The sequence below is a fragment of the Porites lutea genome, chromosome 3 (assembly GCF_958299795.1).
Source record: "Porites lutea chromosome 3, jaPorLute2.1, whole genome shotgun sequence".
NCBI classification, from domain to species: Eukaryota; Metazoa; Cnidaria; class Anthozoa; order Scleractinia; family Poritidae; genus Porites; species Porites lutea.
In genome coordinates this window covers 12347119-12361217 of record NC_133203.1, presented here as the reverse complement: position 1 = coordinate 12361217, position 14099 = coordinate 12347119, and the positions used below count along the sequence as shown (strand labels likewise).

The 14099-nt window shown below is 38.1% G+C and overlaps 3 protein-coding genes across 4 annotated transcripts in view; 1 reads left to right on the top strand and 2 right to left on the bottom strand.

Annotated features, from left to right (window-relative positions):
- Positions 1-27, bottom strand: part of LOC140930506 (stAR-related lipid transfer protein 3-like) — a 17612-nt gene extending 17585 nt beyond the window's left edge. The window contains exon 1 of the mRNA XM_073380224.1: positions 1-27. This exon is cut by the window's left edge and continues 260 nt beyond it. The gene's annotated coding sequence lies outside the window, so the exon portion shown is untranslated.
- Positions 28-81: 54 nt separating this feature from the next.
- Positions 82-14099, top strand: part of LOC140930507 (uncharacterized) — a 14895-nt gene continuing 877 nt past the window's right edge. The window contains exons 1-10 of the mRNA XM_073380226.1: positions 82-148; positions 276-372; positions 1700-1811; positions 2524-2622; positions 3267-3331; positions 5528-5587; positions 8830-8871; positions 10977-11158; positions 11708-11906; positions 13129-13271. Of these exons, the coding sequence (XP_073236327.1) occupies positions 120-148; positions 276-372; positions 1700-1811; positions 2524-2622; positions 3267-3331; positions 5528-5587; positions 8830-8871; positions 10977-11158; positions 11708-11906; positions 13129-13271 (1028 nt within the window). The 5' untranslated portion in view covers positions 82-119. The remainder of the gene's footprint in view (positions 149-275; positions 373-1699; positions 1812-2523; positions 2623-3266; positions 3332-5527; positions 5588-8829; positions 8872-10976; positions 11159-11707; positions 11907-13128; positions 13272-14099) is intronic.
- Positions 5324-8250, bottom strand: LOC140930505 (E3 ubiquitin-protein ligase TRIM32-like). Of its 2 annotated transcripts, XM_073380223.1 has the most exons (2): positions 6253-8250; positions 5324-5642 (listed from the first exon to the last, which is right to left on the bottom strand). In XM_073380223.1, the coding sequence occupies exons 1-2, from the start codon at positions 7829-7831 to the stop codon at positions 5614-5616; spliced, it is 1608 nt and encodes a 535-aa protein (XP_073236324.1). In that variant the 5' UTR covers positions 7832-8250; the 3' UTR covers positions 5324-5613. The 2 variants fall into 2 exon arrangements, with proteins under 2 accessions (XP_073236324.1, XP_073236323.1); XM_073380222.1 differs by lacking the exon at positions 5324-5642 and having other exon boundaries at positions 5656-8249.

Genomic DNA, 14099 nt, shown 5'->3' with positions numbered 1-14099 from the left:
ACCAGCGAAGCGAAAAGAAAGCCGAGTCAGTCGGAAGGAGTCTGGTAATGACTATTTTCCGCTGGCTGAAATAACTGCAGTCTCATAATTTTTTGCGGTCAGTTTTGAACGAAAACAAAATGGCTTCCCAGCTTGAAGATATTGAAAGGTATTTAGATTAAATATTCTCACACGGCTATCTAAAAAGACAGTCTTGATGCTATGTGATACTGAAGTATGATACTTTTTGTCTTAACTATGGTATAAGATCATGAGTTTGTTTTAATTTTTTGCAGGATTCTTCAAGATATCTCAAACCACAGCAACGTCAAATCGCTCCAGGTTAATGTTGGCCAGGACACCAATACCGAATTACAACTTGAAAAGCATAAGGTAAAGTTGGTTCTAATGTTATAATAGACCACTTTATTCTAAAATAATAATAAGATTCGATGAAGTGTACCCCTAGGCCTAACCAAAAAGCTGGTGACGCTATTAAGGGTATGGTACGTTTCAAACAGTTTTATAGACTAGTGCATGTGGGATAGGGTATAGAAATCAGAGAAATTGGGTCTAGAATAGGGTATTATTTTCCACGAAACCTGGTTAAAGATTTAAGCCTAAACTAGGGAAACTGGGAACTGACAATGAAAAAAATGAAATTGGCAAATTTAATCTTCTTATACCTGCAACTTAGTAAGCTTTTGTTTTGGCTGGAATGTGCTGGTGACCTCTGTAGTTTCTAGAAAATAGTGACCCTAGGATAGGAAGGAATTTTGGAGTTTAGTCTAGTTTAGGGTAAAAAAAAAATCAGCAGATTCCACAATCTTGGACAAAATAAAATGGAAAATTTAGACCCCCCTTCCCCTCCCTCCTCCCCAAATCAAAGATGGCAAATTGACACATTTTGCCCTTCACTCCTAGGCTTCATCCTATGTGGGTTTGCTGTTTATGCTCCATTTTATCTGTCCAAGATTGTAGGTCTGTTGTGGGCTAAGGATTCCAGGGTAACAGCGAGACAAGACAAGACAAGACAATGCTTTATTTGGAGTCTTATACAGTCCTATGTACATCGACTTTATCCAAATAATTTAAAATCATAACACACTAAAGTACTCCCCCCTCCCTATTTGGTTTTAGCTTCTCTAAAATGACCACCTCTCTACTACCTACATGTATCTCTCTATCCCTAAAGCAGGTATTGTCAAGAGGTTTGACTGTATGATGAGTTGTCTGCATGCCAAAGCACTAACTGTTGATTGAGACTTGACTCTTTAAAATACACCAAGAACATCTTTGCCTGGGGCAGTACAAGATAACTTGTAGCAATTCTCTACTCATGAACCAGCGAAGCTGGACTTGTCCCTGGGATTTTCTGGGAAGGGGTGCAAAAGTAAGAGATGATTGCCTGAGCCTTTTGCCCATCATGCAAGCAAGCCTGAAAAGTTCCTTGAATTGCCCTATAAAAAAATCCTTTTGTCCCAGACAATGGGGTGAGACATTTTCTGAACCCTAGTAAAACCAATTTTTAGCCTTAGATTGTAAAAATGTAAGGGTTGGGGTGTGAAAAGTCAAAACACCCCTAAATTATGCCAGAGATCCCTACCACACTATTGGGTTGCCATAATAAACCAATTCTTATCCTGTAAAGTGGGGGCTTGAGACCCATTTAAGACATAAAGGGTTACCAAAGTTTTCTTGTCCAACATATTTCAAACAGAATCATCTTGCAAGTCTGAAGACAAAGTTGGCCAGGTTACAAACCCAATCATGCTTCCTGGAAAATTTGTCAAAGGAAGACTGGTTTTCCACAGACAGCATGGAAATCACAGGTAAAATGCTGAGTAAGATAAAGCAAAAAGTTATTTTGTATACTTTTAGTCATAGTACTATGCCACCATATTGATTATTTAATAGTGAATTTTGATATTGTATGAAATAAAACAATTGAATGATTTACTAATTTATCATTCCAAGAGTTGTGACATTTCACCAATAGTAGATGAGTATAACTAAAAGCCAGTTAGTTAGTGATAGGCTTCCATTAGCTACATTTATTAAAATGTATGGGATCTTTTACTGCTGTCTTTTTATGCATTCTTATGTACCGGTAGTATGCCTTTTGACTGGTCACAACTCTAATATTTATTTCCATTGGTTGCATTTCACGAGTACAAAATGTATGAAATGAATCACACAAAGTCTGGAACAAAACAGATATTATGAAACTCCAAACAGCAGTAGTAAAACCTGGTGGAGTGATCGTATAGCAAAAATAGCCAGTCAAATTCAGTTAAACTAAACATGAATACATTTCCTTAATGCTGCCCTCAAACAAAGACAGGATTGACTTGACATTTTCTGGTCAAGTTTCCTAAAAAGGAGGATACACAGCACCCTTTTTTTTTGTAAATTATTTACTGAAGCCTCAAGTTAAAGTAACCTTTGTCATTGAAGACTGGAACATGACAAATTACCATGAAATAAGGATAATAATCGATTTAAATTTTCTGTTATAAAAGCTGGGTGTTGTTTTCGTCGTAGAATATCAAGCAAACATGATGAAGGAAAGAAAGGAAGTTAAAGAGACAACTGAGAAACTGGAAACAGATTTAGATGACTCAGCTGAAACTCTATGCACTAGTAAGATATAAAATAGACAATAAAAATGTTCAGTGTTTAAAATTAATGGTTAAATCTCACAAGGCAAAGCATCCATACATGTATATACTGGTTGTACTTGTCTAACATTCAATGAGTTGCCGACGGTCATCCTTTTACAGAAAAATCCAGCTCTAGTGTAGTTCTTGTGTGAAAAAAACTCCCAAAAACCCCTGAATGAAATAAGAACCTCATCTCAATTATAAAGGTTTGACTGACATATGAACCTGGATTCAGGCTGACTTGCAAGACTGTGGGCAGATCTTGGCATCTAAAATGAACTCTACTAGAAACAATAGAATCCATGGTCAGCCAGCTGTCGTTATCTTTAATATCTGGCAGGGCTGTCATAAAGAGCTGGGCTCTGGGGATTTCCCCCGGCTATTATGAACATGCCCCCTGGCTACTTTCATAGGAAAATAGAAGAAAAATGGAACCAAAAGAAACCTCTAGCTGTTTGATTCCCCGCCTACTTGTTGTATTTACCCGGCAACTTGAAATCTTAGTGACAACCCTGATCTGGTCATTTCTGATGACTGGAAGACCATAAATCTCGAACCCTGACTGATTCTTATTATATAAAGTGCGTGTTAACTGCATAAAATAAATTTTATAAAATTCCACAGATCACAAAGTCTTGAAGGAGAAACTTGACCTTTTGGAACAGAGGCTTTCATCCTTAAAAGACAAGGTTAAAACAGAACATATGTTATTCATCTTTCCGTGTGATTTTAATTCTACAAACTAATAAAATTTGCCACAGAACGAATCACAAAATAATTATTGCAAACTCTACATCTGTTCTTTCCACTTAGTGTGCAAGTACTGCTGAGCCATGTCAAATGTTTTAATTATTCTAAAATATGTGTACACTAATCTTGTTAGATGCTGGTCCTAAATCTTAATAGGTTAAGCAACAATATTATAAGCAACTGCCACTTTTTCTTGTCATTTCAGTACATTGCTTCAGCAAACAAAAGAGAATATTAGTTGGGTTCACATTAGACCACTAAGTCTGACTTAGTAATCTCTTAAGTCGACTTAGTGAAAATGACAGGTATGAACCGCTAAGTCACAGAAGCGTGATTTCTGTCTTAGTGTCGGCAAACTCAAACGACTCAAGCAATTCTTAAGTCTGTTTCAAACATGACTTAAGGCTGACTTAAGAAACCTGATAGCAAAAAAAATTCAAAATCGTGGGTTTTATCAGATAGAGATTCCTGCGTTAGGCGCCAAAAGCAAAGAAATCACGACACAGTTTCTTCTCAAGAACAAAATTAACTGAAGATGCATCGCCGAGGGGACGAAACGTTAGAAGGCAATTACGCTACCGACTTTTTACCTTATGCGACGTGGAAAGTCTCCAAACACCAACAGCTACACGCTTCTCTACAGACACAGGCTTTCTCAATCTCGTTTCCCGTCTCGTCAGATCACCACGAAGAATTCGGCAAAGCTCGTCAAACGTTTCACGTTCCATTCTAAAGTTTGGTTTCACCTCGTCTTCGCGTGAACGTTCACCTCGTCTTCGGTGAACGCTCAAAAGTAGGGCGGTCAGAAAAAGCAGGCTTTCACGCTCTTCAACAAAATCTTCCGTCATTCCTTCACGAAGGAACATAAGATTTTGTAAGGTTATTTGGCTGATCAACCTTTGTAAATTTAATAAACAGACAAAAGTCGCAATTACAGCGATTTTACGGCTTCTCGGTCTCATTTTGATCTCAACTTCTTCGCTAAAATGGATCGTGACTACCTCGCCACATTTATGATGTTAGTTACCTTATCTGTTATTTTTATCGTTAATGATGACAGCTTTGCACAGAAAGAATTTGTCTTGTAGATATGTCTGAACGCTTAAGCGGACTTAGGGTGACTTGGCTTGACTTAGGCTAAGACAGACTTAGTGCCTAGTGTGAACCCACAAATTATTAATCTATTTGCACTCCTCTTATGCAAAATTGTGACCTCAATAGAAGTACAGCTCTTAAAAAGTCTTTAAAATTCATTTTATCAAAAATCAGATCATTTACGATAGCGACCTAATTTTTGCTCCCATTTTAGTGGCATCACTATTTAACAGTTATGTTAATTTAAAATTCTAATGATATCCAGACAAATATCTACCACTACAAATCAACATTTGCTTCTAAAAGGGCTCTCATCAAAGAGAAAAAATTCACTAAACACTCTTTTATCGGGCTTTAATTACTTTGAGGTGTTTTCATTTTCAGCAAAATACAAATACTAACTGTTTGTTAAAAAAACAACGTCTAGCTACTGTGTGCATGAAAGTTACACATCCCACATGCAACCAAAAACCTTTTTTTAAGATCAAGATAATTTTTTTCCTTTGGCATTGCAAAGAAAGCCACCAAAACAAATCAGTCTGATTGCTAGCATAGCTGGCCTTCAGTAATTGTCAGTCTGAGTAATGAACAGCCTCTTAGACTTTTGTCAGTTAACACTGCCTTATGTACTCAAAAGGAACATTGTATTACACCAATGTACAATGATCGCAATGTGGAGGTGTGTGTGGCTGAGCATTTAACACCTCGAAATCCAGATCTGGAGGTTTGGGGTTCAAGCCTTGCACTTCGTGTTGTTTCTTTACACAAGAACTTTACTCCACTTTGTCTTTGTCATGGGTACTGGCGACTTACTGCTGGGAGGGTAACCATGTGATAGACTAGCATTCCTTCCAGGGGGGAGTAGCGATACTGCGAGGCATGCTTCATGATAAGGAAACCAGGATAAGTTCTGTCTGTTTGGGCCTTTGGATCTTGTGCGCCTTTACCCCTTTTCACAATGATCACAAAGCTTTCATTATGATTACAACATCTACATGCTAGTTGTTAAATTTAAGAAAATAAATTATTACTTTTGTTAGAAAAGCAAGTATGAGTTTCTGAAGGAAAAGTCACAAGAGACAGCTGCCAGGGAAGAGCAGGTACATGTAATGTTGTTGTCTTGATATCACAGGGTTTGTACAGGACATGGAAAACCTGAAAAGTCATAGAATTAAATATTATTTTCCAGGCCTGGAGAATACAGGAATTTAATGGTGGGTCCTTAAAACTCATGAAAATTTAAAGTCTTGTTTGGTGGATTAGTTACTGTAGATGACAAAGCAAGGACAAAGTAAGATAAAGAGGAGTAATTAACCAGTGTGACTGGCATGCATTTTGCTGGACACCAGAGTTTGTGTCTTTTGAACTATGTGAGGTCAAAATTTAAAAAATATCCTAAAACAGGAAATTTAGAAAACTACTAAAATCTACATTAAAATAACCATTTAAAACTTTATACATAAAAGTGACATCAGCTATAAAGCGTCTTTGCTCAAGAGACACAAGATTAAGCTCCTTCAAACAAGATTATATTTTATGAATATACAAGTTAATTTTCCTTGTTCACTTTGAAAAACCTTAAAATAGTAGTGTCACTTCTGACATGCCATTATACAGTGGTCTATCTATATATGTGTATGACCAGTAGAGTGCATAATTATTTACCTGAAGGCACTGTATCTGTGTCATTCAGAATTAGCTTCTCTTAATGGAAACCTGATAATCTGGACACGATTATTGTTGCAATCGGACACAATCAGCTCACCCTGATTCCCAACAGCAAGACAGTATGGCAAACAAAAGTTGCCTACTTCACCACCAACACCACCAAAACTTCGCACAAAATTTCCATGAAAATCAAGGATCTGGATACGGCAGTTTCCAGCATCACACACAAGTATGTTACCAGCTGAATCAACGGCTAGTCCCCTTGGTTGACGAAACTGCCCAGCCTCTTTCCCCGGTCTACCAATCTGCTGAAGAAAGACACCGTAACGATTGAAGACCTTAAGACAGTGGTCAAATGTATCAGACACAATAAACCGTCCATGATCAAACACTGCACAGGATGGGCGTCCAAGCCTGTTTTTTCCAGTGGAGCCAAATTCGAGGCATAATTGTCCACTGTGATGGAAAACCAACACTCTCTCCTTTAATGTGTCTGTTACTATAATCCGTCCCTCGCAGTCAACAGATATGCCCTCCACTCTGTCACCCAATTCTTCACCACTTCCAATGCTCCGGATAAGCTTACCTTGACCATCAAGAACTTTAAGTTCATGGCTTTCGCTGTCAAAAGTGATGAGGTTATTATCAAGATCAAAGTCAATGCTTGTAGGAAGTTTAATTCTTTCTGATCCATTACTAGGTACAGTTTGGACATGAATGCCTTGATTATCAAATACTTGAATGCGGCAGTTAGCATGGTCAGCAACAGCTATGCAGCCATCCTGGCGTATGGCCACACCCCATGGAAGCACAAATTCACCATCACCATTGCCAGCTGTCCCAAAAGGGCTTATTTCCACATTGCTGTTATTGTAGTCTGGCACTGTTTTTCTCACATCAACAGAATTTCCACTGCCAATCACAAGTTTTCCAAGTGCAGTCAGTTGTTCACTCTCAGCCATACTAATTGTTGGAGTAAATCTTATGTCCCCCACTTCTGGTATTTGCAATGTCATCTCTATGAGGTCAATATCCCTGAGCTGAGCCAAAAGAGAAGTTTTCTCCTCAACAAGTCTCCTTGGTGGCAAGGAATTAATCTGCTGCTCCACTCTCTGATATGTATCATTGGCATCTGCTATTAAACTTTGCATTGCTACCCTCCGCTGCCTCAGTTCTCGCTGCTTATCAGCCACTCGCAGATTCAGTTGTTGTATTAGTTTTTCTTCACTTTCTCGTACCATCTGTATAATTCTTTCAGCAGTTTGTCGTATCTCACCCTCAACTTGCTGTCTTCGATTGCCAAGACATTCCGTCATACTTGTCATCTCTGTAAGCAGTTCCTGTCTGACTTCCAAAGCCCGTTTGCTTCTGTTCATATGCCCCTCCAGCTCCTTGATGTCTCTAGTTCTTTCTTTTCCAGTTATCAGGCTAGTCGCTATGTAATTTGTTGGTAGCAAGTCTATCCCCCCCGGAAATCGAATATCTGTCTCATATCGGCAGGTGGGGCAACGCACATAGTCAACATTATTTTCTGCCATATTCCTTAAGCACTGTAAGCAAACAGTGTGAGAGCAAGACAAGCATTTAGGCTCCACAAATTCTTCAAGGCAGACAGGACATTTAAGTTCCTCTTCCAACACGCGCGACAAATGATCTTGATCTCGTATCCAGCTCATGTTATGACTGATGTGTTGTCGTATACGTATGTACTAAAATAATCTTCTTTCTCTCTCCGTGCAGTTTGTGCTGTTTTGCAGGCTACCTTTTTCTGTTCTGTGATGCAAAGTGCGTTCTTCGCTAATGTCTGTAAACAGTCTCACTTCGCTTGTTGTTTTCGCTGGAATGTTGTTTCCAAACTTGCCACGTCGCGACGTTAAGCTTCGTTGCAGAGGAACCGAAGATCGAATTATTTATGCTGAATCAAATAAATATGCCCTTAGGCTGGCAATATCTTAGTTCTACTCTTCAAATTTATGGAGAGGAAGATAAAATTCGCCACGAAGAACCTCAATGTTTTCCTCTTGACAGGAACTCGCTGAGTCAAGAATTAAATGAAATCCGCAAAAATGTTAAGGTTAAAGGTCTCGCTGTTTGACAAACACTCTCCCTCGGGCTGATGCAATCGAGTTACATGATAACACTTACAGCTCACGCTCCAAATGAAAAAGGTTCCGTGAAACAGGCTTAAAAAATACAGGGAAAAATCCAAGTCAAAATTTTCTGCAGGCTCAAATTTGAAGGAAAGTTTGGTCTGGCAACACAGTTCTCAAGAAAAAAAGTCACGTTCCTCATAAACTATTATTGCCCCTCCCATACACAAAATGCTCCAATTTCATTAGGGAGAACTAACCATGAAAACGTTTAGTTGATTTTTGCAAGTATGGCATTAAAACTTTTAAAAAAATTGGCCTAAGTTTTTCAAGTTTCAATTCATGATCATCCTTGCCATCTGTAACAACAGACGGCAAGACATAGTTTCAGTGCCAAAATTAAGTCTTAACTAACCAAAGTGTACCATCATTTTTGAAATTCAGTTAATACGGAGACCCGCTTTGGCTTTTAGCAAATAGCCCAGCGGCACCTCTAACAAGTTGAGCATACATGTGCGATAAAACCATAGACTTGGTGGTAATTCTGTAGTTTCAGCCAGCTATTATTGCCTTATTTACTTTAGGAAAACAAGGATGTATCGTTTGACGAGCTACAAGCAAAGCAGGTAAGTAAACGGGCTGATCTAATTCTTAAAGAACAAGACGCTACGGAGCGTACACTTCGGCGTCGTGGTTGTGGAACTAATTAATTGTAAATGCGGAGGAATGGTAAGAAATCAAATATGGTAACAGTAAGGTGTTAATTTGTGAAATTATGGGATTTGTCAGGATATTCTGAAATGAGCAACATTCAAGAGGCCTACTTGCCAAAAACTAGCATTTCGGGACAAATTGTCTCCGAGATATTAGCCCAGTTATGCTCTGATGACTCCATACAAATCCTTCTAAAAAACATTTCTTTATTTTTCTTAGTCACATCAGGCTTCAAAAACAGCATAGCAGTCTAATGCACTGATTAAAGATATGTAAGGCATGGGTAAGGGGTCAATTACGTTGAGGATGGAATTGGCTAAAACTCAAAGTCACGAGTTCGAATGTTTTGAGGATAATTATTCACTGACTATCAGCATGCAGGGATGCCGGATTAACACAAGCAAGTTTAACACAAAAGGAACATAGCCTTTACAGAGCTTTAAAACACAGCATCCACCAACACAAACTTGACTTGAACTGTGAGTAAAACTAAACAGCCTCTACCAATAATAACAAACTCTCACTTGAACTTCAGATATCTTACGGCTTTCGCGAACGAGTAAACACAATACCTGAAAATCGACCTTCGTCACACTTGACTAAACACAGCAGTCCAGCTCGTGGGAAAAAAACTTAGTTCTTCAAAAGAACTCGCTTGGAACTTGTATACCGTTTGACATAAGGTTCTAGAAAATGCTAAACAGCAGGCGAATAGTAGTAGCTTTTCGACATATTTTATGATTTCAGTAACTGATGCAAATCTGCTGACTTATGCTGAAATGAAAACATGCCCTAATTAATTATTCATGGCGAATCCAAAAACGCAGAGAACGTTCGAGAAAGTCACGCAACGCATGAAAGCAATTTTACTACGTAACACTCAACAAAGACAAAATGTCTTTTTGCAGCATTTTGTAACTTTAAATTCATCATAAAACAGTTCGAAAGGAGGGCTCACTCGTGAAATGTTTTTCAACACTCGAAGAGAAATTTCGTGTCTCTGCGCGGCCACGAAATATATTATCTATTTATTCCTCGAGTAATTAAAGACTAAACTTGAAGTGATCTCAAGATATCACGAAGTAGTCCGGTCTCATTTCGTGAAATAGTTGAAACAAGCCGAAAAGTCACGAACTTACACGCCCAATCTTGTCCCGAAACTAGTGCATAATTTCATAACTATTTTTCATATCCCAAACTACCTTGGGTCGCAGTAGCGCAATCGGCTAATCCCTCAACTCAGAGTCTCCTCTGATCTGACGGGTCACACAGCTGAGTCGGTTCAAACCCCGGGAAAGCCAAAATAATAATTCTTTCTTCCTCGAAAAAGTTAAAGAATAAATCAAAGAAATCGAAGTGATCTCGAGATATCTCGAATTAATTCGGCTCTCACTTCGTCAAATAGCCGAATAAAATCGAAAACCTACAGACTTTGCGTGCCCAATCTTGTCAAAAAATTGTAACTTTGATACATTCCTGAGCGTCGCGAAACCTTTACTTCGCGCTCCGCCGAAGTAACAAGTCAAATCTTGCAAGAACAATTTTCTGCATGCCTGGTGTCCTTTCAGACTTCATTGCCATTACGCTGTAATCCTACTCGCTCAATCTGTAAAATGTAGATGAATTTTCCAGAAGTTGAATAATTGTAATCTTGTTCAAAAGGAAATGGGGAAACATTCCGTCGTCTTTTTTATGTTAACCGTTCATCTATAAAAATTCACATTGGAAAATTTCATGTCGTAGTTGTACAGAGGACGACAAAAGAACAAAAAGCGGTGATGTTTTTACGGAGTTTTGGTTTGCTTACTAAAGTTGTTGTACTTTTCACGGTTATTGTTGTTTGTTGGTTGGTTTTTTGTCATGTTATCTTATTGTGTCGCCGTGTATAGAAGGACTGTTGTTGACACTTAACTAGTTTTAGAGTTTTAGAACTGCACACAGAGTTGTTGTATGGTTTGGCGTGGTTTGTATTGTGAAAAGTAACGGCTAAAACTGTCGATGGTTATTTTTTTTCCAGTTAGAAGTTGATACAGTCATAGAGCAGTGTAAAACGGCTATCTCTACCCTTAAACACTGTAAGGGATTACTTCAGGTTGAAGCCAGCCATTTGCAGGAAAAAGTTTACGAACTACAAGAACACAAAAACAGTAACGAAGCGCTCACACAGGGTCACCCACCAGATCAGGCAAACCAGAGATGGTAAGGTGTTTAATGTAGAGTTGAGATGGGATTTTTATTGAAAAGCGAGTGTTTTAATCACTGTTATTGCTGGTTTTGCCACATTTCTCATAAAGCAAATGTTCACTGTTTTTCATCTAGGTTGGTCTTTGTGTTCGTGTCGACCCCATTGTAAATGACATAGCGTGCTCATTTGGCATACATGTATACAGATAAAACCTTACTCATACGCGGCGTGTAATAACGATCAGTAATAACCCTTTAACTGCTAAGAGTAACCAACATTCAATTTCTCCTTATAGTAACACTGCTCAATCAAACATTAAGGTTGTGAGGAAAATAGAAAATGAACAAAAACTGGAAAAAGTCTTGATTGCTCAATAAATTCTCCTCGTTGGTATCAAAGAAAAGGTATGGAGAGTGAAGTGGAGAATATTCATGCTGATACGTGCGGCAAATGTGGCGGGAAAATAAACTGAAACAAAGTGTTATAAAAATGTAAGAGGATATAATTAACCAGAAATCAAATCCTACCCAGCAAAAATAAAATGCGTGCTGTTTTAATTTAAGGCTTGCTGGTGCCGTGCAAGTACTCAGTAAACTGGGAGGAATAAAAGTACAAAGTATCGAGGGAGATTCTGTGGTGTTAGAGTTAGAGAATGACGCGATACCCAGTACGGACCAGGGTGCCAATACCACACTGATTTTGACCATCAAATTTCGACTGGAACTGTCAGGAGACGTGTGCGCTGTGTTTGCTGGAGCAGAGGTAATGGTGGAGTCTTCTTTGTTGTGAAGTACTCAGTGTTTCTTATGTAATGATGATGATGATGATGATGATGATATTTATTATTTGATCTGTTTGCGCAAAATGATGTAATAAATATACATGATTGCATTACACTAAAACCGTCCATAACTTTTAAAACTATCTAATATCACGCAGTAGCAATTGTGTTTATATCCTATCAATTTCCAACGGTTGCATATGTATTTGAAATCAGTGTTACCGATGTTGTAAAGCCGCATTTGGCAATTTTATTGCATGAGTGCTACTCTAGTTCAGTAGTACCAAACTAAATAGTAATAAAATGCCAAGTCAAGTCTACAGTTGATGTAATTTAAAGATTGTAAAACTGACGCTGTTCTTATAAGAATCTTAACCGACGTTTCGCCAATGCTGCCTTCTTCAGGGTATCCAAGACAAAATACCGTTAAAAAGTTCCAACAGTTGATTTGCCTGCCCTATTATAAAAATACATAAATATATATTCAAATAATTACAAGAAATTAACTCAAACAAAAAACAAATTAAAGTATCTCTTGTTTCCTTATTTGTACCAATTCCCATTTCGTTTAATAATTATGAATTACACAGGAACGAAAATGTATATTATGCTTCATGGAATGAATTGAAACGATTAGAGTTTCTTTCTAATTTTAGTTAATAGTCTAAGATTGTTGAAGGCTTAGCCCACACTGCTAGCTTTTAAGTTTTGGAGTAACGTTCTCTGTTTTTTGGATTTTGTCCTTTAAGGTGATATTCTTGGAAATTCAGTAAAAGTTTTCATATTCACCAAAGGTCCTGTAAAAGGGTAGGAGGTGGGAGACCTAGAAATAGGGGGAAATCTTAAAAGCGCTAATGCTTACTATTTCGCAATCATTATAAAACATTTTAGGTTATTTTTTGACATCTCCTGTTCAAACAATGGCATTTAGAGCCACTCTAAGTTATCGAAACATAAACTTAGTTTTGGAAGAATTTTTTAAATTCTATGAGATAGATCTTGATAAATTGATTACAATTCAATAGTAAAACATGGGATGTGCGATCTCATTTCGGGTTTGAGTTCTAAGCGCGAAAATCTTTTGAAATCCCGCCTGAAGATGGTCTACACACGTTGATCTTTTAGCATGTTGTGTAACACAAGAGAGCAAAAGAAAAACTGTAGGCAACCTCTTATTTCTGATTCATTTCCCCTTATGAGCAGGTGAATCTACCTTCAATTAGTATCGACGATCTGGTCTGCCAAGCTCTGCATACTGGAGATGTGGTTGGATTTATTCTGCAAGTAAAGCGGCGCTTCAGAAATCAGCGGACGCTTATTGAAGAATTAGAAAAACTACAAACTAAGTGAGTGCGTGAGGAAAATTCGTCAAAGATAATCGTTAGAACTTGAAAAGCACAGTATACCATAAATTAAGTTTCATTGCGTAGCTACTGTAGTAGAACCGGAAATCTACTAGCTTAGATTGAATTTGCTAGGTTCGCTTTTGTATTAAGGCGATCGAGTGGATAGGATGGAATAACGTTGAGGAAAAGTGAACCTGTTATAATGCTATCTATTTCATCCAGTTGTTAAGCGGTTGTAAGGAGACAAAAAAGGCCTATGACAGGGTATTTCCAAGTCCTAACTTTACCTGTGATTAGCAAATGAATTGCGTGTTTAAAAGCAATCCTATTGGATCTGAAATTTACTCCTGACGTAACATTATGAAGTCTCAGTAAACAAGCTATTATTCACTGTTCAGAGACGTCGAGTCTGGTTAAAAAAAACTCAACGGTTACCGCAAAAATTCCTGACCAGGCTCAACAACCAGAGTTAAAGAGAGAGTGCAGGACCTCACTCACGGGAAGGATAGCACGCGCGCCACGTAAGAGCCGAGGGAGGGCTGATAACAAGGCAAAACCCCTCTAAAGGACGACAAATGAAACCTCGCCGTTTAAAGATCCATTAATTGGTAGAGAAGTTTCATCATGTTTAAATATCGGTTGTGACTAGAAAGGTGCTTTTTATGAGAAACTAGGACTGAAGAGGTTATTTTGAAAAGGGCTAGTTAAGCTGTTTACCGAGATGGCGAGATAAAATGGCCGAAGTAAGTACCCCTAATCATAATACACTGTTTGGTTTGGAAAAAAGAGCATTTTGCTGAAATTTTTCCCCCAAAAACCTTGATCAAA

Bases quoted from the DNA above. Each gene is read 5' to 3' on its own strand.
- LOC140930505 (XM_073380222.1), bottom strand. From the start codon at position 7,831: ATGAGCTGGATACGAGATCAAGATCATTTGTCGCGCGTGTTGGAAGAG.